At 38.9% G+C, this 22,222-nt stretch overlaps 1 protein-coding gene across 1 annotated transcript; it reads right to left on the bottom strand.

Moving 5' to 3' along the window:
* Positions 1 to 244: 244 nt before the first annotated feature.
* On the bottom strand, positions 245 to 1,408 carry LOC143859432 (uncharacterized). Its single transcript, XM_077370144.1, has one exon. The coding sequence runs from the start codon at positions 1,406 to 1,408 to the stop codon at positions 245 to 247; it is 1,164 nt and encodes a 387-aa protein (XP_077226259.1).
* Positions 1,409 to 22,222: the final 20,814 nt, after the last annotated feature.

Raw genomic sequence — 22,222 nt, 5'->3', positions numbered from 1 at the left:
TTCATAAGTGTCCCAATACTTCTCGGTGAGAAACCTTGGTTGGCAGAAATCATATTCATCATAATTCCTCTTGATTATGGATGCCATTGTATGTGAGCATGGTAGTCCAATTGTATGGAATAGACCACATGTACAGGTTTTCTCCTCTAAGTCCACGATATCAACATTTGTTGACGATAGTACTTCAAATAAATACTGACCAATCGGGCGTGCTATATGGTGACGACCTTCACGACGTGAAAAATCAACGGGTCTCTGCGTTTGGAGTCAACTTTGTCTTCCAATGATGACCGATCTTCCGACAATGCTGGAAGAAGTTAGATATTTTCCATCGAATATGTTCTACCAAGGATGCAATCGGCAATGTCCTCGCATCCTTTAAAATTGCATTGAAGCATTCTGATCTATTCATTGTCAACACATCATACATACTATCCTGGAAATAGCAACTTGCCCAATGTTCCTTTGGCCAATGTTCAATTATATATTTGTGTGCACGTTCATTCCTTGCTTTAATTTTGTCCATTTCATCTCTAAAATGGCTCTCACACAACGCCTTTGCAGCAGCCCAGAAATACGCATAAAGCATGTCATCCTTAAATTTGACGTAAAAGTTAGCGCTAAGATGACGCATGCAAAAGCTATGGTATGAGTTCGGTAGCACCGTAGGTACTGCTTTTATCAACCCCTTTTGTCGATCGGAGCAAACTGTAATAACTTTATTTTCTGATGACATGATATTGCGACGAAAGTGTGTTAAAAACCAATTCCAAATATCTTCATTCTCATTTTCGACAAAAGCAAATGATATTGGAAATAACCCACCGTCTCCATCTACACCACATGCAACCAACAAAATGGCATGGTACTTGCCTCGTAGATGTGTCTCATCAAGCAGAACAAGTGGTCTAAGTGAACGGTTGAAAGAACGTATAGAAGGACCGAACGCCCAAAATAACCGAAGAAATGAATCATGTCCATTCCGAAATAGTTCTCTTTCTCGAAGAATATGAATAATGCTTCCATAATTTGATCTGACCAGCTCATGTGCGTATGCAGGCAAGATACGATATGAGTCATCTGCATTTCCACACTTAATTTCAATTATAATGTCCTTCGCATTGTGTGCCTTCCGATAATTGATGACTATGCCCCAATGAAGCTTGATATGGTTAATAATCAGACTTGGTTTGATTTCTTCAGGTCGACCGAACAAGCCTAAGCAAGTTTCAGCAGCCCAGGCCGCTGTGACAAGTGAATGATCGTTACCACTCAATATAAGTGAACATGTATGATTGGGGATAAACGTCTTAACCCTCATATGATTCAAGTGATTGGTACCGGTAACACGCCAAGGGTAGCTTCTTTCCTTGCATCTAACAGCATACGTTGTAGGCAACGTAGTCATCTTCAGTAGAATTATTTAGGTCCAATTAACACCTGCATTGTTGTGACTCCTCAAAGTTGGTACACTATAACTGATATTTCAAATTTCAAATGTAGAAGTTGCAAAACAATCAGCTAAGAAATATAGTACCAGCCATTGTTCATTTGTTGGGCTGAATCATCTTCTCTAATGTTAATGTCGACCTCATTCATGACGTGCTTCCCACATAATGATTCTTCATGATCCTTCCTTAGGTCGACTTCATAAATGGGAGAAAGATTGACATTTCGTTGGTGTCGCGGAACCATTATCTGATGTGGCATGGAAGTAGAAGGCATGCTTGGGGGAGAAGATGGTGAACTTACACGAACTTCGTTCGGGGGCAATATAGATGAATTTACATTCAGGGAATTATAACCTTCATCTCTACTAGACTTATTTATGTATAGGCTTAAAGAATTGAACCCTCTACAATTATCAAAAAGCCTAAACGTTGATTGGAGGTCATCTTTGTCTGCAACATCATACAAAGTGGTCTGAAATTGATCAACAACATATCGGCATTTTATTGCTAACGAAACCTAACTTTCGTCTGTATTGATCTTACAGTGAATTAGAGATTGAAATTCCCGTAAAGTAATTGGGCGATTCACTGTTAATAACTTCCTCTCCCCACCGACATAGTCATACGAAATATTATCCTTCAAATTCCCATCATAGTGAAATGTAAAAGAAGCCATTTACCATTTTCCACACCTATCAAACCAATAACAAATTTACACTTAGATTACTCGAAGGCAAATTTACTTACTGGAAGAGAAAGTAGTTGTTAATCCATTCCAATATAGATTAGTTGAATTCCAAATTTCCTACCTTAGGACCAAAATAGTTTAATCAAAGGCAACATATGTCACTCGAATCCAAACTAGTGAGTTGAAGCAAAAATCTATATTACTCGAATCCAAAAAAGGTTAGTCGAAGCCAAAAAGAGCTGGCCGTAGCCAAAATAAGTTACCCAAAGAGCTCTAACTAGCCAAAAGGGTAGTGGAAGCCAAAATGGTACTCACACGGGTTATTCGAAGCCAAAAAATAGGTTACTTGAAGCTAAAAAACTGTAACTTGAATCCAAAATCGATTACTCAAAGTGGAGTCGAAGCCAAAAAACGAACTCGAAGCCAAAAACATGTTATCCGAATCCAAAATGAGTCACTCGAAGCCAAAATAAGAAGTGAAAATTTGTAGTTGAAGGCAAAACAAGGTACTCGAAGCAAAATGAAAGTTATTTGAAACCAAAAAATGATACTTGAAGGCAAAAATAATGCTAGTCGAAGCCAAAAAAAGTTACTCGAAGCCAAAAATGATAGTCAAAGCCAAACAAAAATTTACTTGAAGACAAAAAACTTGACTCGAAGCCAAAAAAATATTTACTCGAAGCCAAAAAACAAATTACTCAAAGCCAAAAAAAAGTTAGTCGAAGCCAAAAACGTGATAGGCGAAGCCAAAAAATATTTGTCGAAGCCAAAAAAATTTAGTCGAAGCCAAAAGGTGTTAGTCAAAGCGGAAAAAAAGTTAGTCGAAGCCTAAAACGTGGTAGTTGAAGCCAACAAAAATATTTGTCGAAGCTAAAAATTTGTTAGTCAAAGACGAAAAAGTTTTGAATGTTACTGGAATTCAAAAGTTTGAGTCCCAGCTAAAAACATGTTAATCGAAGCAAAAAACCAGTTATTCGAAGCCTAAAAAAAATTAGTCGAAGCGAAAAACACAACGGCGAATGTTACTGGAAACACATTTTTGGCTTCGACTAAGTAATTTTTGGCTTCGAATAACCTGTTTTTCCTTCGAGTACCTGTGTTTGAGTTGAGAAGGAGAGGGAGAGATCTTGAAACCCTTTTTGAGAAAGATTTGACGAGGCAGAAGGCCGATGTGTCCAATTTTGTGCATTTCAAGCAAAAAACTTTCGAATACCCTAAAAACTGAGAGAGAGAGAGAGAGAGAGAGAGAGAGAGAGAGAGAGAGAGAGAGAGAGAGAAGGAGATGATGTTAGATAGAGTTTAAAAAAAATAGAAAGATATATATATATATATATATATATATATATATATAGAGAGAGAGAGAGAGAGAGAGAGAGAATGAGATTTCAGGCCTATCTTCTTACGTACTACCGGAGAAAAGAGTAGGTTTCGCCGGAGAAGAAGAAGCACTTTGACTAGGTTAAAAATAGGGTTCGAACAAAATGGGTAAAGTAAAACGGTAAAAGAAGAAGGGAAGAAGAATAAAGGTACTGAGGGGCATTTTGGTCCTAGAATTTTGATTTTTTTTATAAATCAGCATTTATTCATTTTTTTCTCAACAAGCGACATTTTCATGTCATTTCTTCAACTCTCTGACATGTAACAGTAATTTACCCTAATATATACTAAGCCTGTAGGATTCCAAAATGTCATTCGTCTATTCGAAGAAAAAGTTTTTCCGCCCATGATTTCGGTCATGATCTGCTAGCCACCTTCTCGGAAGGCTACATCTCGCCCGTCCTTTACAATTGTGAGTGTTCAGAGATTTGTCTTATTATCCGTGTTGAAAAACCTCATGGAAATACTATGTCCGTAAAGGTGGCTAGCAATAATAACTACCGAGAGAAGCTACCGATAATAATCATTACTTATTAAAGTTTTGTAGGGAAATTACGGACCATGGGTGCCTGTATATGACAATTACGAAAAAAACTTCAGAGAAGAGGTTTCGAAATGACAATTATGAACAAACTATTTCTCCTGATGAATTTTTTGGGGATATTACAACTCCAGCACACCTTGCGAAATATTTACAACTTCCGGGCACCTGAAGAGGAACACCATATTGTGGAAACCTCTATAGAATGGAGGGATAGGATCAGCCTATGGAACTGAATTTACGGGCACGGCCTATTGATGTTGTGTTCCATCACATCGACAGTTTGGATCAACCGCTGATGTCGTCCGTACAGTTCTTTGTCGGCCCATGCATCACACGGGTTTTTTACTACGATTTGTGGAGGCAAAAATGAACGTGTAAAAACCTTCACAAATTTGTCCATTTTTGCCTCCACAGTTTGAAGGGTTGGGATGATCCTACCTAGCTGATTTTTTGGGCACACCCTATCAATGTGAGGGCCTATCAAATGAATGGTTTGGATCACCAAAACAATGTGGGCCCATTGTATTTTAAGCCGACGGTGTAGCTAAGTTAGCTACACCGGCGGCGTAGCTTCACTTTCCTCATATTGATAGGGTGTGCCCCAAAAATCAGCTAGGTAGGATCATCCCAACCCTACGATTTGTGGAGGCAAAAATGAACGTGTAAAAACCTTCACAAATTTGTCCATGTTTGCCTCCACAGTTTGAAGGGTTGGGATGATCCTACCTAGCTGATTTTTTGGGCACACCCTATCAATGTGAGGGCCTATCAAATGAATGGTTTGGATCACCAAAACTATGTGGGCCCATTGTATTTTAAGCCGGCGGTGTAGCTTCACTTTTATGGTCCAGAACTGATAATATAATCACACCACACTAGAAAATGTGGCTCAAGTGCAGAAAAACTTATTTGCGCTCGAGCTTAAAAAACCATGGGGGCCCACCTTTTTGAATGATCCAAAGCATTCATTTGATAGGCCCTTGCATAGATAGAGTGTGAACAAAAAATCAGCCCCATAGGATCATCCTAATCCTTCCATTTGTGGAGATTAAAAATGGGTAGATTTGTGGAGGTTTAAATCTGTCCATTTTAACGTCCACAAATGGAAGGGTTTGGATCATCCTATGGGGCTGATTTTTTGTACACACCCTATCCCTCTTTGGACCATCCAAATGAATGCTTTGGATCATCCAAAAAAAGTGGACCCACATGTTTTTTTGAGGCTCAAGCTATCTGCGCTCAAGCGCAGGAAAAGTTTTTCCCTAATTATATATAGACACAAACACTAGCATCCATCGCAGAAGGCATTTCGCGGATAGCTAATAAACAAAACTTTCAAAATAAATTCAATAAGTCAAATTCATTTCATCCATCAGTTAAAGTAAACAGTCAATAGAATCTAATGCTCAAATGCTAATTAACAAAACTTTCAAAATAAATTCTCCAACTCTTCGGCAGCATTTACACCTCATGTTTTGATGGCATGGGGCCCTTAATATACTAATAGGGTGAGTCTAACTAACTAAACTCAAGCTCATGATTAGGGTGGGGCTCACCATTTTACCTCATGTGTTGATGGGGTAGGTCCAGATATCCACCCGAGCCCATGCATAGCGTAGATCCACTATTTTACACCTCGTGCTTTAATGGGAGCGCCACATATACATTGATCATTTCACAAGGTAATTTTCATCATTTTAAGGCACATCTGGCTACCATGAATTTGTTTTCATGATAAATCCATTTCTCCGAATGGAGATGAAAATCCTTACTATACTAAAAGGGAGAATCCCATATTTTTCGGCACGTTCTTTCCGTCAATTACCTTCCACATCCCGCCTTGAATTTCGTTAAACTTCCACGTATGTCTTTTTTTGCTACTTCTTTGCATATGGGTCAAAAAAAGACACCAGCTGTCACCCTTTTTTAATGTATTTTCATCTATGCTTTTTCATTCCTCTACATGTATCATTCCCTCACCGCCACCTGTCTTCCAGTCTAATGCTACTTTCATCTATGCAGTTATCATCACATCCCGCCACCTGTCCTCGTCCAAGGGAAGTGAAGGCAAGGGAAGGAACCAAGTGATCGAGACATACTGAATCCGATGAACTCGATACCACTATTCTGTAGAGTGAAAAGAAAGATGATTAGTGATTGAATCCGTCACAGCTATTATTAGTAACCGGGAGTGAAGGGATAGAGAGATTGGGGGAAGGCTTATGCTGGTAATAGCTGGATCGCGGAACAGAAGTCACTTCTATTACCAATTAAGACTTATTAGAAAGACTGGTCACAGCAAGCAAAGGATTAGCCACCCGCCGGGAAATGATAAATGCGCTCCTTGTCCCCCCCCCCAGCTGTTACCACATCATCAACCCTTCCCCACGAACCAAAAGTATCCGCCAATCAAAACCATCTATTTCTGTTGATGGGCCTACAACCAAATCTTATCCAAAATAAATAACATCAGCACCAAAAAGTTTTAATAAGGGAAACGATATCACCACTACAGTATTTTTATCATCGCACTCTTCACTTTATTAAAAAGTACGGTATGGCCCGCACCATAGGATGATGCAAACCGTCCATTAGATGATCCATGGCCTAAATAGGTGGAGCCCAAAAATTTTAGCCGAAATTTCTAAATTTCGGGCGAAATCTATCGAAATCAATTTAGGCTTGATTTTATCCCATACAAAATTTCGTTGGCTGAAATTTCAGGATAATATTAAATAATCAATAAAAAACAGATTTAAAAAAAAAATTTGAGGAGCGTGACCATCAAAATACGGTAGTGGTGATATCAATACCCTTTAATAATTACACTAGCTGGCCCTGTCTTTTATTATATGAAGTGCTATCATCCAATGGAAATGATTTTTGGGGCACAACCCCTGTACATTGTGGCCCATCAAGGCCCATCAAATGAACGGTTTGGATCATCCTATGGTGTGGGCTCTACAATACATTTTGAAAAAATACGGTGAATTCTTCCTAGAAGGGGATGAATTTATCACAGCCCATTATGAAATATGGTATAAAGAACACTTCGTATTTACAACGACTTCAAATGACCTCATAAAAGAGAGTTGATATGGTGGCCAGCCGTGCATGCATGTGCAGCCCAACAAAAACATTGGCGCCCTCATTGTTTGGCTGATCTAAACCGTTCATTTGTTTTAAGGCAAATGGTTTTTTTTTTTTGATGGGTAAGATGGGGTTAGGCGGGACCCCTACCAGATTTCATTAAACAAAGAAGAAAAGATACAAGAGGGCTTAACAGCAAACAAGAGGAACAAACTCCCCAAGGAAACAATCATATGTCATCCACATACACACAACTGCTGCAGAAAAGAAGATAAAGAGACCCAATGATTACAATAGAAGGAAAGGAGTACCATTTCGGTCGTCATCAATAGCCGAGAGAAGGGCGGGGGTGGCCAAGAGTACCAAAATGGGGGTACCTTTACATGGATAGATTCTTTTTGAGAGAGTATCGGCTGCTGCGTTTCCTTCTCTCCAAGTGTGAGTTATTTTCCATTCATGAAACCGATTCAGCAGATTCTTCAATTGAGCTAACAGACCTCGCTTTTTCCAAGGGACAGTGGCAATCCCCCGGATGATATCAACAACGAACTTTGAGTCGGATTCAGTCCATAGGGAGTCGATACCCATGGACAAAGCAAGGTGAATCCCTTTTTCGATGGCTAGCATTTCCAACTCATAGATTTCTTCTTTCTCCACATTATCAGAGAACATGTGTGGACCCCGATCCGAGATAGGCGAGTGCGAGGGAACGGGTCCCCAACACCCTCTGGATCATCCACGTGTGAAGGAGAGCTCTACCAAGGAACTCTCAAAACGGATGTCACCCTCATAGCATAGCACGAGTGGCGATATAAAAAGAAAGAGATGTGTCTCGATCCGGAGCCAAGGCTCGAAACCAAGACATACCTGAAATAAACTCAGAGTCGCCATCCATGGATATGCCATGGAACCCTAAAATTAAATCCTCTGTGCAATGGATAACCAGAAATATAAATGGGTTCATGCCTGGTTACGAATGGGGAAGGTCTGTGAGCACCCCCGATTCGTCCGAGTGCAAGCACTTGGTCTCTTATGCCATTTATTATTAACTCCAAAGAAGTTTGGGTAAAAATCATGTGAAATGGGAACAATCCTCAGGAGTCGTCTACCTAAGCGTGCATTTCCTGAGGATAAAAATAATAAACACATATAAAATAAAATGAAAGAATGCGTCACCTAAGCATAGCTAGGTTATGAGTGACATACCTAATGAGTGTCTAAGTTCTGATGTGCAAACACATGCAAGGTATAGCTAAAGGTATGAGATCAGTACAAAAAAAAAGAGAAAACATATCAAATCATACAATAACTACACAACAAATCCTAAGACTCTAAATTATTAGCCTGAGTCCTCCGATGGTCTGGTATTCATCCAAAGAAGCCTACGTATCCCCGCCTCCACGAGAATCAAGGCAACGTAGTTCTTCGCGCCTATTCTAAGCTACGATGCCTAAGACACCTAGACCTCTATCCTAGACTCGATCTAAAAGACCGAACTAGTTATTAAAGTTTATTATATGATTATTTAAATTCCAGTGAATTGTGGATTTTTAGGACACCCTATATGCCCTAACTAAATGCATGTTAGCCCTAGGCTAATGCAAGTGATTCCTACAACCTATGTGTAACTAGGCTGTATTTTCTAAGGAAAACCAAAGGTGGACTAGCGTATCCTACTCTAGTCATCACTCGGCGATGTGGATCGCCGACTGACCGGACGGAGGCGCTCCTATAACTCTAGGATAGACCCCTAACTCTATAACAAGCACACAGCAAACAAACAATCAAACAACCTATCAAAAGAAAAACCCTAACTCTAAAACTCTCTATCTAGGAGAAACGCCTAACTCTAGAGGAAGATATTTTGAAAACAAGATTTTAAAGGTTTTTGAAGAAGGTTTAAAACATTTATTTACAAAAAAAGTTTGGCTGGACTTGGGATGTAAATCCCAAGCTGCACTACGTACCTCGTGGAAGAGGATCAAGCCAGCATAGTTCGAAACGAACTCTCCTAATTGCTAATTCTAAAACACTCAACACTTTAGACTTCTTTAAGGTTTTTCAAGTATTTTTTTTTATCATTTTAAAAGTTTTCAAAAGTTTTTGAAGTAAAGAGTTTTCACCATTTTGGTCAAAGACCTAAGGGAAAATACAAAGCAAAACCCTAGGGCCAAACCCTAGGGCAAATAGGGGAAACCCATAAACAAGGCAAACTAAACTATCGAGGACAACAAAAAGATCTACGATCTCAAAAGGCAAAGCTATAATGAGACTAGGCTAGTCTCCAAAGAAGGAGAAATGACAACAAGACTAAGGAGAAACTCCTAAAAACAACTAAAGGGATGGGGAAATGAGTCAAAGACTCTCTAATACTGCTATCAAAGGACGAGCGAGTCAAAGACTCTAATAAGGACAAATGAGTCAAAGACTCCCTAATAAGAACAAACGAATCAAAGACTCTCTAATAAAACAACTAAAGAAAACAATGGAGTCAAAGACTCCCTAATAACAACAAATGAGTCAAAAACTCTAATAACACTGCTAAGCAGAACAACCGAGTCAAAGACTCCCTAACAAGAACAAATGAGTCAAAGACTCTCTATAACACCAACTAAGAGACGAGTGAGTCAAAGACTCTCTAATAATACCAACTAAGAAAATGAGTGAGTCAAAGACTCTCTAATAAAACCGACTAAGAGACGAAAGCGTCAAAGATGAATGAGTCAAAGACTCTCTAATAAAACTGACTAAGAGAGGAAAGCGCGAAAGACGAATGAGTCGAAGACTCTCTAATAATACAACTTAAAGGAGGAATGAGTCAAAGACTCTCTAAAAAGAGCTGCTCCAACATAAGGCTGGGTAAGCCTTCTAAAAAAGGAAACCCTCTAAACGAGACAAGGCTTGTCTCCAAATAGGGGCTCTATAAATGAGGCAAGGCATGCCTCCTATGGGTACACCATTTATCAAAATCAAAGCAACCTCCTTGAGGTTAAGCTAAAAAAGAGGCTTGCCTCCAAAGGAGGATTGCCTAACGAGACAGAGTGTGTCTCCTAGTACAGGTTATAGTGTCTAAAGAAATCTAATCAGAAATCCAAAAGACTGTGCTAGTCTATCCAAAGAGAGAGGAAAAAGGATACCAGATAATCTCAAAATTTCAATCAATTATTATAAAAACAAATCAAATATCAGCCAAATATGATCTACAACTAAAGAGTGCACAACCTGGAGCAATCATAAAATGATAAACAGCATTAATTAGCCCAGACCAGCCGCTGGGTAGCCTAATGAAGTAAAACAATATCAAACACTTCAAAGCCAACCACAAACCCCAATACGGGGACTCCAATGAAATCAGATGATGCCAAAGTAATCATCTGATTTCCTACACGTATAATATTTCTACAAACCGCCTTGAAATCAGACGATATTCGTGTCAAGGACATCGAATAGTGCAAATCATCTGATTTCCTTCTTCAATTAAACAATTTATAAAATTAATTAGCCCAGACCAGCCGCTGGGTAGCCTAATGAAATAAAAGAAAGTATGATAAGCTTTCAAGATAGTATCACCTGAACAGTCCATTCATCTTCAGAACCTAACTCAAAACTTAACATAAAAGAAGAATCTTAAATTTTCAACAAATTATACAAATGCATGCAATTAAATTTTCAGTACATTGATTAACCCTAAATTTATCATTTACCACCATAGTTTACTCAAAATAACAAGTAAATCCAAAATGAATCAATTATCTAAGATAGTCCAATAACAAACCAATTGAAAGCATGGACAGTAGAAACTCCCTTCGTGTATTCAACAATGACAATCGAAAACAATGCTCAATTATTTATGCTCGCATGAATATCAAAATACCCTTATAACAAGAATCACTGAATTAATGAGAATGAATAGGCTAATCTGGTAATACAGAGAACATGATTGTACCACAGGTGAATGAACTGTTGTGTACCTTGATCATGTCCTGAATTAAGGATAATCAACAGAGTGAATAACAACCAGAATTGTTATTGCCTTAACAAGAACAAAAATGTATACACTACCTTGCTTAAGCGGATACTCCAAATTTTCTTCAAGTAATAAGGTACAAGACTTCTTTTATCAGATTATTTCCTCCACTTTCCATTAGAACTAGAATTCCAGATTCGTCACATGTAATTTCAGATACTAACAGATCCAATGCAAAATAACACAGAGGATATGAACTATTCATAAAATGCATGGATCTATGAACCTACTCACTCTCATCACCTTATTTCATTAACAATTGCCTTATAACCTACATGATCTCAAATAAAATTGCGATCACACACCATTTAAACAATTGTCAACAGCAAAATCATCGCAATCTAAAAAAAAAACCACTGCAGATTCAAAACAAAAAATCATATTCTATGCCAAAATCCGTGAGCATCACAAAGAAAATGCTTCAAATCGTATAGCTTACCACCAATTTTCAAAAGATTGGAGAAATTACCTGAACAAAGGAAAAGATGACCGAAGGAAGAATTAATGCCGCAAACACCTCAGATGAAGAGCACGCTTGTAATCGGAGTCTTGCCGGAGTATGACCGGAGAAGAAGATGGATATCCCTTGGATCGGATCTGAGAATTGGAGATGTTGCCGGAGTTGATGGCCGGAGATCCGATGGATTCAACCGGAGGAGAATCGGAGAGAGTGAATCTCAGATTTGCAGAGATAGCCGGAAGCTTAGCCGGATCTCATCGGAGATGATTAGAGAAGGCAGATCGGAGCTCGCCGAAATAGATGAAAATGTTGATCGGAGCCATGATGGAATGGCCGGAGATGATGGATCCCCGGTTGGATTTGCAGAGATGGCCGGTGAGGAACGGAGGCTGGGGATGGATCCGATCGGAGAAGGAACTTGCCGGTGGAGGTGAAGGAGGAGGATCAGAGAGGTTGATCGGAACCGGTGACCGGCTGCTTGCCGGATTTTGGCTGGAGGAGATGCTGGCGGAGGAAAACCCAATTTTCCCTTTTCTCTGCAAAACCCTCTCTCTCGGATTTTTATCAAAACAAAATCCTCCCCCTCTTCTTCTCTCTTCTCAGATCTCAGAACTGAGATTTGAGCATGATCGGAGCTCCGGCACCGTTGCCGGAGAGGAAAACCCTCCCTCTCTCTCTTTGCGAATTTTCGTCCCCCTCTCAGTGATCTCGAATTTTCATATTTATAAAAAAAAATTCACGTTGATATTGGCACTCCAAATGGATAAAGCGCGCGAATTTATAAGCGCACTTCCACCGCTTTGTCCTATTAGCAAAAGACAAAATTGTAATTTCACATTTCAAAGGTGCACCCCCTCTTTGGCTAATCCACCCCCCTTACAGGTTTACACTACGACACTGATTTATCTTGTTCGCTGATCAAACGAGCCCGGATTCCAACGAAATTTTATGGGGATCTCAGGGAGACCTTAAGCTATGATAGGGTCCAATTTGGGACCCCGGCTCACTGATTTGACGAGGTTTCGCACAAACAACGCAAACCTGGGTCTGGTCAAAATGGGGTGTCTACAACATGGAATGCAACATTCCTTTTGAATCCCTGATGAGCCCTCCAATACCACCTCCAGCAGAATCTAGTGAAGCATCAGCATTGAGCTTGAATTTGAAGGGCTCAGGGAGAGCCCAGGAGCAGAATTTTTCCTCTTTGGCGTTCAGGACAAACTGATAGTTGAAATTTTTTGCAGAGTTCATGTTTCGATCCGAACAATTGTCTTTTAGGTGAATCCCATTCATCTTGATGCTGGCCTCCATCAGGACAGCATTGAGAACATATCTTTTATGGGAAGAGGTAGCTTCAAAAATTTTTGCGGTTTCGCTCTGTCCAAATGTGATGAATCAGAGAACTGAAACAGAACTTAGTGACAGTAGCAGCCCGACCTTTGCCAACCGCAGTCGACCTGACCCACTCCTCTTCCTCAGCGAGAGTAGACTTCGGCCTTCTGCGGTGCCCACTTCTCCATAATATTTCTTTCCATAGCCAAGAAGAGTAATTTCAACGGAAGAATAGATGGTCAATCGATTCAGATTCTGAGTGACATAGAGGACAGGTTGTGTCAATGGCAATGCCCAGAGAACTAATTTTGTCTTTTGTACTTAATTTATGCATGAGAGCTTTCCAGGTAGTGAGAGCGGATCTAGGGGTATGACAAGAGAACCAAACAGTTTTGACCCATGGCGATTTGCTGGATTTTTCTCTGAAGGTGTTCCAACCAATTTTAGTAGAGTAGAAACCATCAATAGCAGGCTTCCAAATGGGATGATTACGCCCATCCTCACTTAGCAGGATCTGTTTCAGCGCTATTTTTTCTTCCCTTAGAGAAGGCTTATCAATTTGAGGATTCCAGCTTCCATCCTGGTGGATTTCAGAAAGCAGGGACATGGCACTCAGGGGGTAATCAGCACGGTAGCGTGAGAAAGAAGAATGAAGGGTGCCGGAAGGCAGCCAAGGCTGATCCCATAAATCGACTTCATCCTCTTTCCCAATTTGGTAACAGATGTGAGGCCTAGCTAGATCCCTAGCTTTAAGGATATTCCTGATTCCCCATGAGGGCTTTGAAGGCATTTTAATGGACCAGATGTTTTTATTCTTCACATACTACCCAGTTACTCCATAGCGAATTTTTCTTTTGCAACAGGAGCCACAACTATTTAACCTGCAAAGCATTGCTTAGGTCTTTTAGCTTTCTAATACCCACTCCACCTTCATCTTTAGGCGTGTAAATGTCTGACCAGCTTACCGAGTGGAATCTCTTAGTGGAATCAGTGCCTCCCCATATGAAATCTCTGAAAAAAATTTCAATTTGAAGAAGAATGCCCTTTGGGAGAGCAAAAGAGGAAGCCCAATAAGTTTGGAAAGAACTAAGAACAGATTTCACTAGTTCAATTATGCCCGCTTGTGCCAGATTTTTGGAACTCCACTGTTGCAGCTTCTTCCTGATTTTGGAGATCAGGGGGGTGCAGTCGTTTGATGAAAGCCTAGAGAATATCAGGGGCAGGCCCAAATATCGTATAGGTAGCTTTCCTTCTTTGATCTGCAAAGTGTTAGAGATCTCTCTTTTTGCAGAGACCCCTAAGCCCGCAAGGAAGACTTCGCTCCTCTTTGTTCACATCTAAACCCGATAAAACAGAGAATTTCTTTAAGCATACAAGGATTTCAGAGGCACAGGATGGGATGCCTTTTGCGAAAATCATCAGGTCATCAGCAAACAACAGATGAGAATTGGAGATATTTCTTTTTGAGAAAGGGGTTGAGATTTTATTTTGGTCAAGAGCTTCATCAAGAAAAATGGACAGCATCTCCATTGTGATTGCAAAAAGAAGGGGGGACAAGGGGTCACCCTGACGGAGCCCATTTGAAGAGGAGAAGTGCCCGTGAGGGGTGCCATTGATCAAGATTGAGAAAGATGGTTTGTTGATACATTCATATAACCAATCTAACCAGCTATCATCAAAACCTTGCTTTTTCATGAAGTTAAGAAGAGCTGAACGGTTCACATTGTCAAAAGCTTTTGCCAAATCTAGTTTGAGGCACATGGATTTTGGGGATTTAGAGGAGTGGAAGTTGTAGATGAGGTCATGGCTTAGCAAAATATTCTCTTGGATTTGTCTGCCTCTTATGAAGGCTGATTGGGCTGGATGGATGAGGGAGTTCATGACAGATTTTAATCTCTCTGCGAGGACTTTGGCGATGGTTTTGTAGATAAAGTTGCAGAGGGATATTGGCCTAAATTTATAGGGAGAGGAGGCATCGAGACATTTGGGGATGAGAGCAATAAAGGTAGAATTTATTTCAGAGAGCAGCGTACCTTTTTTGAAGAAATTCTGAATTGCTTTTGTGAAGTCTTTTTCAATTAGATACCAGAAAGTTTGGAAAAAAAGCAGCATTGAAACCGTCGGAGCCGGGGGCCTTCTCTTTGTCTGCACTGAATACCACTGTTTTGATTTCGTCTTTTGAGACAGGCCTAGACAAGTAAGAGGCTTGATCGGCATTCAAACACCGAAGGCCTTCTCTCAGATGCAGTTTTACGTACTTAAGCTTCTAGCTGAGTTGATACATAGGAGTGCCCTTGATTTTGACGCTCCAAGCTTGCTCCACAATTGGGTAAAGAGATTCATCTTCAGTCCACATGTTCATGAATTTGAAAGGCTTTGCCCCCAGCTTTGTTGAACGTCCATGGATATAGAAATTGGGCAGTGATCCAAAATACCTGGGGCAAGGAATTCAGCAAATGGTTTGCTATCATCTTTGGAAGAAAACCATGGAAATACATTTGTACAAGCATTCACAGTTGCAATCCATCCTTTATGTGGATATAAAAGTCTCATTATTTTTTTAATATATAGATGCACAGCACGTGCATTGCACGTGAATTTTTACTAGTAAGAAAAAGTTCAGGAAACTAGTGTTCCTGGTGATGAGAGATGTCTAAAAATCAGGAAAAGGACGATGAGTTAAAAAAAAATCTACCATGTGTATTATACTCACAAATTTATCGAATGATGTGATTTGCAAAATTTCCTCAAATGTGATGACTCTCTTTGAAAATTGTCCAAACAAAAAGACTCTTTATGAAAATAAAGCAAAGTAGACGTGTTCTTTTGCAAAAACCCCTTCTAAATTGCCACCATATAAAAATGCGATAGATCAACCAATAAGGGCGCTGTTGAAGCTGATTTTTGCAAGGGCGCCCTTCATTATATCATTCCTCTAATTGTTATTGTTCTAGGTTTTAATTTTAATTAATCTTTTAAAAGAGCAGCAATTTCTTAAACCCAATTCACCTCCTTCTTGGGTTGCCACTTGGGCTAACGGGTTGCTTCATGTTTATGTGGGCCTATACCGTGTCCATGTGTCATTACACTATAGGCAGCCCAATTTTAACCCAACACCACCTCATATGAGACTTTGTAAATCGAGATTTGTAAATCTATTTTATATCTGAGATTTCTATTTCTATTGACATGGACTGCTAGGTAGATTTTAATTGTAATCTCAAAAGATATTGACAAAATCCAAATTCTCAGCTATAGATAGCTTCTACGCGCCCTTTAAAAATCGGTGTATGTGTTATCAACTCATCTCAAGCCAAGATGAAGTCCTTTGCTCCTCTCTTGATGTTGGTGTTAACTAACCAACTTCTCCAAAAGCTTAAGCTTTTGGAGAAAGGCGTTATTTATCTTTTATATTTTAACACTCCCCCGCACATGTGGCCCACTTGGCAAACCCATGGCACATGTGGTCCCACTATGGGCCGACCATTGCATGTGGATTTTTGCTATCCGGCAAGTTTGAACTCGAGACCTTTGGCTCTGATACCATGTTAACTAACCAACTTCTCCAAAAGCTTAAGCTGTTGGAGAAAGGCGTTATTTATCTTTTATACTTTAACAGTTGGGCCTTCTGGTCACACTTTCGTTTGGTAAAATATATCTTTTCTATTTGTTTTTTTCTTTTGGAAAATCTACTTGTTTATATCTTACTATATTTCAAGGAGTTGGGAATTGCCATGGATATTATTTTACAAGCTTTTTTTTTGGAAAATTATTTTGAATGAAAAGACTGTAGAACATGAATAAAATTGTGGTCCCACTTCAATGAGGACCGAAACCGAAACGTTCCGAAACCAAAATTGCCGGAATTTACCAAATTTTAGAAATTTCGGTGAAATTTCTTGATAAAATATTAATTTTTTATTCTTTTACAATATTTCAGCCGTAATTTCGACCCAAGAAAACAACATTTCGAGTGCTTCTACTGAATTTCGGCTGAAATTTTGGGATTTCGGCTAAACTTTTGGTAAATTAAGTCTTTCATGGAAATCATATCCATAGAATGATCCTAACCCTCCAATCAGTAAATGTTACGATACGGTGCGCACTAGCCATTGGAGATTGGATGTTAATCGTCCACCTCCACGGTCGACCATGCTCAGTCCATGGTCGACCGTGAATTCTTGTTTTTGGATAGTTTCATTCTCTTTCAATTTCTCTCTTTCCACCTACGAATAATGACTTTAATTTCATTTTTAGTCATTTTAGGTTTGATTAAACTACCCTTAATGCCATTAACTGCAAGACAACTGTCCATGTCCACAGTCAACTGTGTTCAGTCCATGGTTGACCGTGAAATTTTATTTTTGGACAGTTCCATTCACTTTCAATTTCTCTTTCCACTTATGAATAATGACATTAATTTCATTTTTAGCCATTTTAGGTTTTTTAAACTACCCTTAGTGCCATTAACCGCAAGATGCATGAGGGTTTGGTTTACAAACTAACTTTTACTGCTAAGACTTCAATCTTCTTCAATTCTTCAATCTTTATGCTTGATTAATGTATCTTAAAAATCTTTCTTCATGCTCCAAGTTTTATGCTTGATCCATGCTTCAAATTGACCTTTGAAGAGATTAACATTTAAAGAACAGCATAACAAATTATAGCAAATATCATATTCTATTTTGTTATCGTCAAAGCATGACTTAAGATTGACCAAAGTTGAACCCTTAGGCTAAAAATCTCCCTTTTTTTTTTATGATCACAAACACAAAATGATTTCCCCTTCTAAGCACCCCTTCATTGACTGTTTTATACAAAATTTGCCCCCTCTTAATTTATACTTTGTTTAAAGGGTTTTGCTAGCCAATTTCGCAGAAAGACATTTTGCGGCTGGCTTTTGCATGTGAGATGAGTCACCTCAAATGAATTAAAAAAGACAAAATGCATCAAAAAGTAATATGTGTGGCTGTTCTCGCATGCAAAAGCCAGCCGTGAAATGGCTTTCATCGAAATTGGCTAGCAAATCCCCTGTTTAAAACAAATAATCTTCAAAACTAAGTTTGAAAAAATATCAATATTCTCTCCCCCTTTTCATCAACAAAAAGATGGGGCTAGAGTGATTTCAATTTAATTCAATTCTATCAAAACAATATTTTTCAAATTGAGGTTTAAAACTAATAGGAGGTTCAGGATAAATCCAACAATCAGAGCTTTAGATTTTTCATCCTTTGTCATATTTCATAGATATAACATGTTAATAAAATCATAGAATCATTCTCTCCTTTTTTGTCTCAAATAGGTAACCCTTTCAAAGAAAATTTTAGATGAGATCTATATTTTCCCTTTTTTTAATTAAAGATAAGTTCTAGAAGAATTTCCAATTTATCCATGGATTGATAAAAAGATATTAACAATCATATCAAGACATAATTACAAAATTTTCATATCAAGGATTTCATAAAGTTCCTCTATGGTTGGAACCTTGGGCAAATTCATTTTCTTTTCAACACTTTTCAACTTCTATATTTTCAAAATATTTTTCTATTGCATAATTTTGAAAATATCTGGATGGACTCAGATACTACAAAGCGCTAGGTTTCACAAGTATCCGGATTGAATCAGGCAATAAAATTCTGACTGATTTACTTAAAGACAATAAAACTCCTCTATCGACTATTAAATTGTATTGGCAGGAACTAATATAGTTGATCATGGAGCTGGAGCCTTGGATATCCCATGCCTATAGAGAGGCCAATCAAGTTGCCTACTCCTTGGCAAATTATGCTTGAAAAAGTAAAGGTAATAAAGCATTTAGTCGGTGGAAGGATCTTCTTTTTAATGCTAGGGGTGCTATTAGATGTGATGCTTTGGGTATTCCAAACATCCGTTGTAAGTTGAGGTAAGGTGGAATGTCCCCCTCCTGTAATTTTTTCTTTCATCAATAAAATTCAAGGTGCCACCCCGGGTTCCTAGATAAATTTCGTGGTAAACAATCGGCAACTCTTTCCTCTCTTGAAAAATGACCAATATACCTTATCTAATAAAAAAATAAGAAAATAGAAAAATCATTTAAAAAAATCAGAAAATACTCATGGAAAATGACCACAATACCTTGTCATTGGAAAAATGATAAAAATTTGGAAAAAATAGGAAAAAAATCCTAAAAAGGAAACAATCACAAAATACTCTCATATCATAGAAAATGACCAAAAATATGGAAAATATCCATATATAATAAACAAAATGAATAGAAAAGATAAAAAATCTAAAATTTATAAAAATCCTAAAATACCCATGTAGCATAGAAAATGACCAAAATGCCATTATCACGTAAAATAACCATAATGCCCTTATATCATGGAAAATAAGAAAACGGGGAAAAGAATGACACTCACAATTATAAAAAAGAAAGTACTGTACAGACCACATCATAGGATGATCCAAACCGTCCATGTAAATAGGTTGTGCCCAAAAAATCATTTCCATAGGAGGATCCTATCCCTCTGATCTATGGAGGAACCACATGTTTTTTGGCACATCCTATTTACGATATGGCTCATCACATGGATGGTTTGGAACATCCTATAGTGTGGTCCGTACAGTACTTTCGGAAAAATAAGGGACTATAAGGGCTTACACCATATAAAATCTCCAAAATCATTACATTTCTACTCTTTTACATATAAATGCCATCATCATTAGGAAGACACAAATACAAGGGAGTAATGCTAGGAAAATAGGGGTGCAAGCACACGAAAAAAAAAGAGAAAAAGGATGCTTTTGCGGATGGTTATTGATAAACATAAATTAAAAAAGCTCATCCTCAAAGAAATGGAAGGCATGGATGGAAGTAGCTTCTGGCTTAAGAAGGTAAGTTCCTTAGGATTCCTGATAAGGATTTGAATATAGAATCACACCTAAAAAATAGTGTCAGGTGGACATGGTTTCAAACTTCAATTGAAGAGCTTTTGTTTTCGTCAAAACACTATCATGAAAATGGAAATGGAAGTGGGAGAGTGAGGCAAAACAAACTATAAGTGGCTTTTGTCTTTTGTTACCTACTGTTTGTTTTTACTTCTCTTATAGTTTGACAGAGAACCCACCAATCTCAAATCTAAAATCTGAAACCTCAAACTCAATTAATCATCCCTCAATGGATTGGATTGGAAAACGTTTTTCTTATTTTCATGTGATTAGAGTAGAGTAGAAGGTGGAGCTGTATCATTCACCCTTCCTAAAAAGGGGTATTCTTCACTGATCTTTTAGGACAGTAGTTCTAGGCTTTATTCTTCCTAAAACTGGTTTTATATTACGCATCACGGAGTAATATAAACGCCCTTTATTCCTCAAGATTAATTAATTGGTTTGTGCGTGATGAGTCGGATAACAGAAAAAACCAGGGGGCTACTGTGGACCTCGATCCCGAGGACGGTGGGCGAGGGACACGAGATCCCACGCCAATCTTCTAAGATCTCCACAATGTGAAGGAGAGCTCTACCAAGGAACTCTCGAAATGGTGCCACTCACAGCATGGGTGGCGATATAAATGAGATACCTCTTGATTCAAGGACTAGCCGGGAACCAAGATGTACCTATAACAAAGAAGAGTCGCCATCCAAGGAAGTAGGCCCTGGATCCCATGAAATACTCTGTTGCAACGGATAACCAGAGATACAAAAGTCTGTGCCTGGTGACAAATGGGGAAGGTCCCAATTCGCCTAAGTGCAAGCACCTGGTCTCTTATGCCATTCTTAATTAACTTTGAAGGGTTTTGGGCGAAAATCATGTGAAATGGGAACGAGTATCCCCGAGAAAGCGTCTATCTAAGCATGCATGACCCGGGGATGGGCAAAAGAAAATAAACATCCAAATCCTAACTCACCGCATCTAATCCTAACCCATCACATCTAGGGAAGTAGTAACATCCGCACGCACAGCTACAGCTAAGCAGATAATGACAGATACGATGAGATAATCAGGAAAAACAGTAAAGCGCTACGTCTAAGCAGATGTGAGAGGACAGATAAGCACAGTAGTAAACTACCAAAGCAATAAAATAAACACACTAGTATGCGAGCCTATACAAGAGATAATGCTAAGAAAATAGTAATCAATCACATGCTAGAAAAGGTAAACAAGCTAAAAGTAACAAATGAGAAACCCAAGACAAACACATCCTGAGCTAAAGATGTAAGGAAAGAAAGGAATCTAAAAATCGACGATATGCGAGAACCAAAAATGCTAGGAAAAAGAAAAGGGAACATACGATAGGCTCAGGGAGCAATTCTAAGGAATCAAGCCCAGCGATCCTAATCTGCTGAAGATCAGACAAGTCTCGTGATCGTCATGACCTATCGTTGGGCTCAGCGAGGATGATCCCTGTGAAGGGGCCACGCTACGTCGTCGCCCATCCCAAAACCCGATAAAACGTCAAAAAATCGATGAAAACCAAAAAATCACGATCAAGATCGAAAATGGAATAAAAAGAAGGCTACGAGTGACCTGGCAATTACCATCCTTGCCCATTTTGGTTTTTGTTTTGAAAGGTTTGAAAGGTTTTTTAGAAGAGTTTAAATGATTTTTTGAACGGTTTAAATGATTTTATTGAAAATTTTGACTGAACTCGGGATAACGGTCCCAAGCTGCCTACGTACCCTGTGGAAAGGGATCAAGCCAACGTAGTTCGAAACAGCTTTTCGAAATACGCTTTGAGTATTTTTTGTTGTTTTTGGATTTTTATTTTATCCCTTTTGATTGAAAGGGGGTTTTGGCTCAAGAAGTTGCCGTCCGTCATCGCCTTAACCCGAAGAAGCGTTCCCAAAATCATCGGGATCCTGAAATGCAAAAGAATCCCGAGGAGCGTTTGAAAAGTAATCCCGAAGAAATGAAGTAGATCATGGATAAGAGAGTTGGTCTCAAAAATCGTAAGGGACGGTAAGTAAATGAAGATCGCAGCAGCTCTACAATGATCCCAAACACCAAAGCAAAATCTAAATGAGAGGCAAAAGAGAAGATAATGAGGGGTTTGCCCTTCTGACCAACTTTTCTTACGAAACGAAATTGGGCTTGACCAAAATATATCAATCACTTTGGTCAACTTATTTCACGGAAAACAAAATTGATCCTTCCTTGGTAAAAGAGGTCAACTTGTTCCATACCAAACTAAGCCAACTCAACCAGCAAACACAATCATTTCGACCTAATTGCCCCATGTAAAGCAAAGTTGGTTCGACCAGGGAAGGGGAAATAG

Source organism: Tasmannia lanceolata, unplaced genomic scaffold (assembly GCF_043159265.1).
Source record: "Tasmannia lanceolata isolate RefF3 unplaced genomic scaffold, GAP_Taslan_0.1 ptg000029l, whole genome shotgun sequence".
Taxonomy (NCBI): Eukaryota; Viridiplantae; Streptophyta; class Magnoliopsida; order Canellales; family Winteraceae; genus Tasmannia; species Tasmannia lanceolata.
The sequence above is the reverse complement of the archived record's forward strand: the minus strand, read 5'-3'. Positions and strand labels throughout refer to the sequence as shown.

What these genes read in the sequence shown, in the direction of transcription:
- LOC143859432 (XM_077370144.1), bottom strand. Translation starts at nt 1,408, where the DNA reads ATGACTACGTTGCCTACAACGTATGCTGTTAGATGCAAGGAAAGAAGC.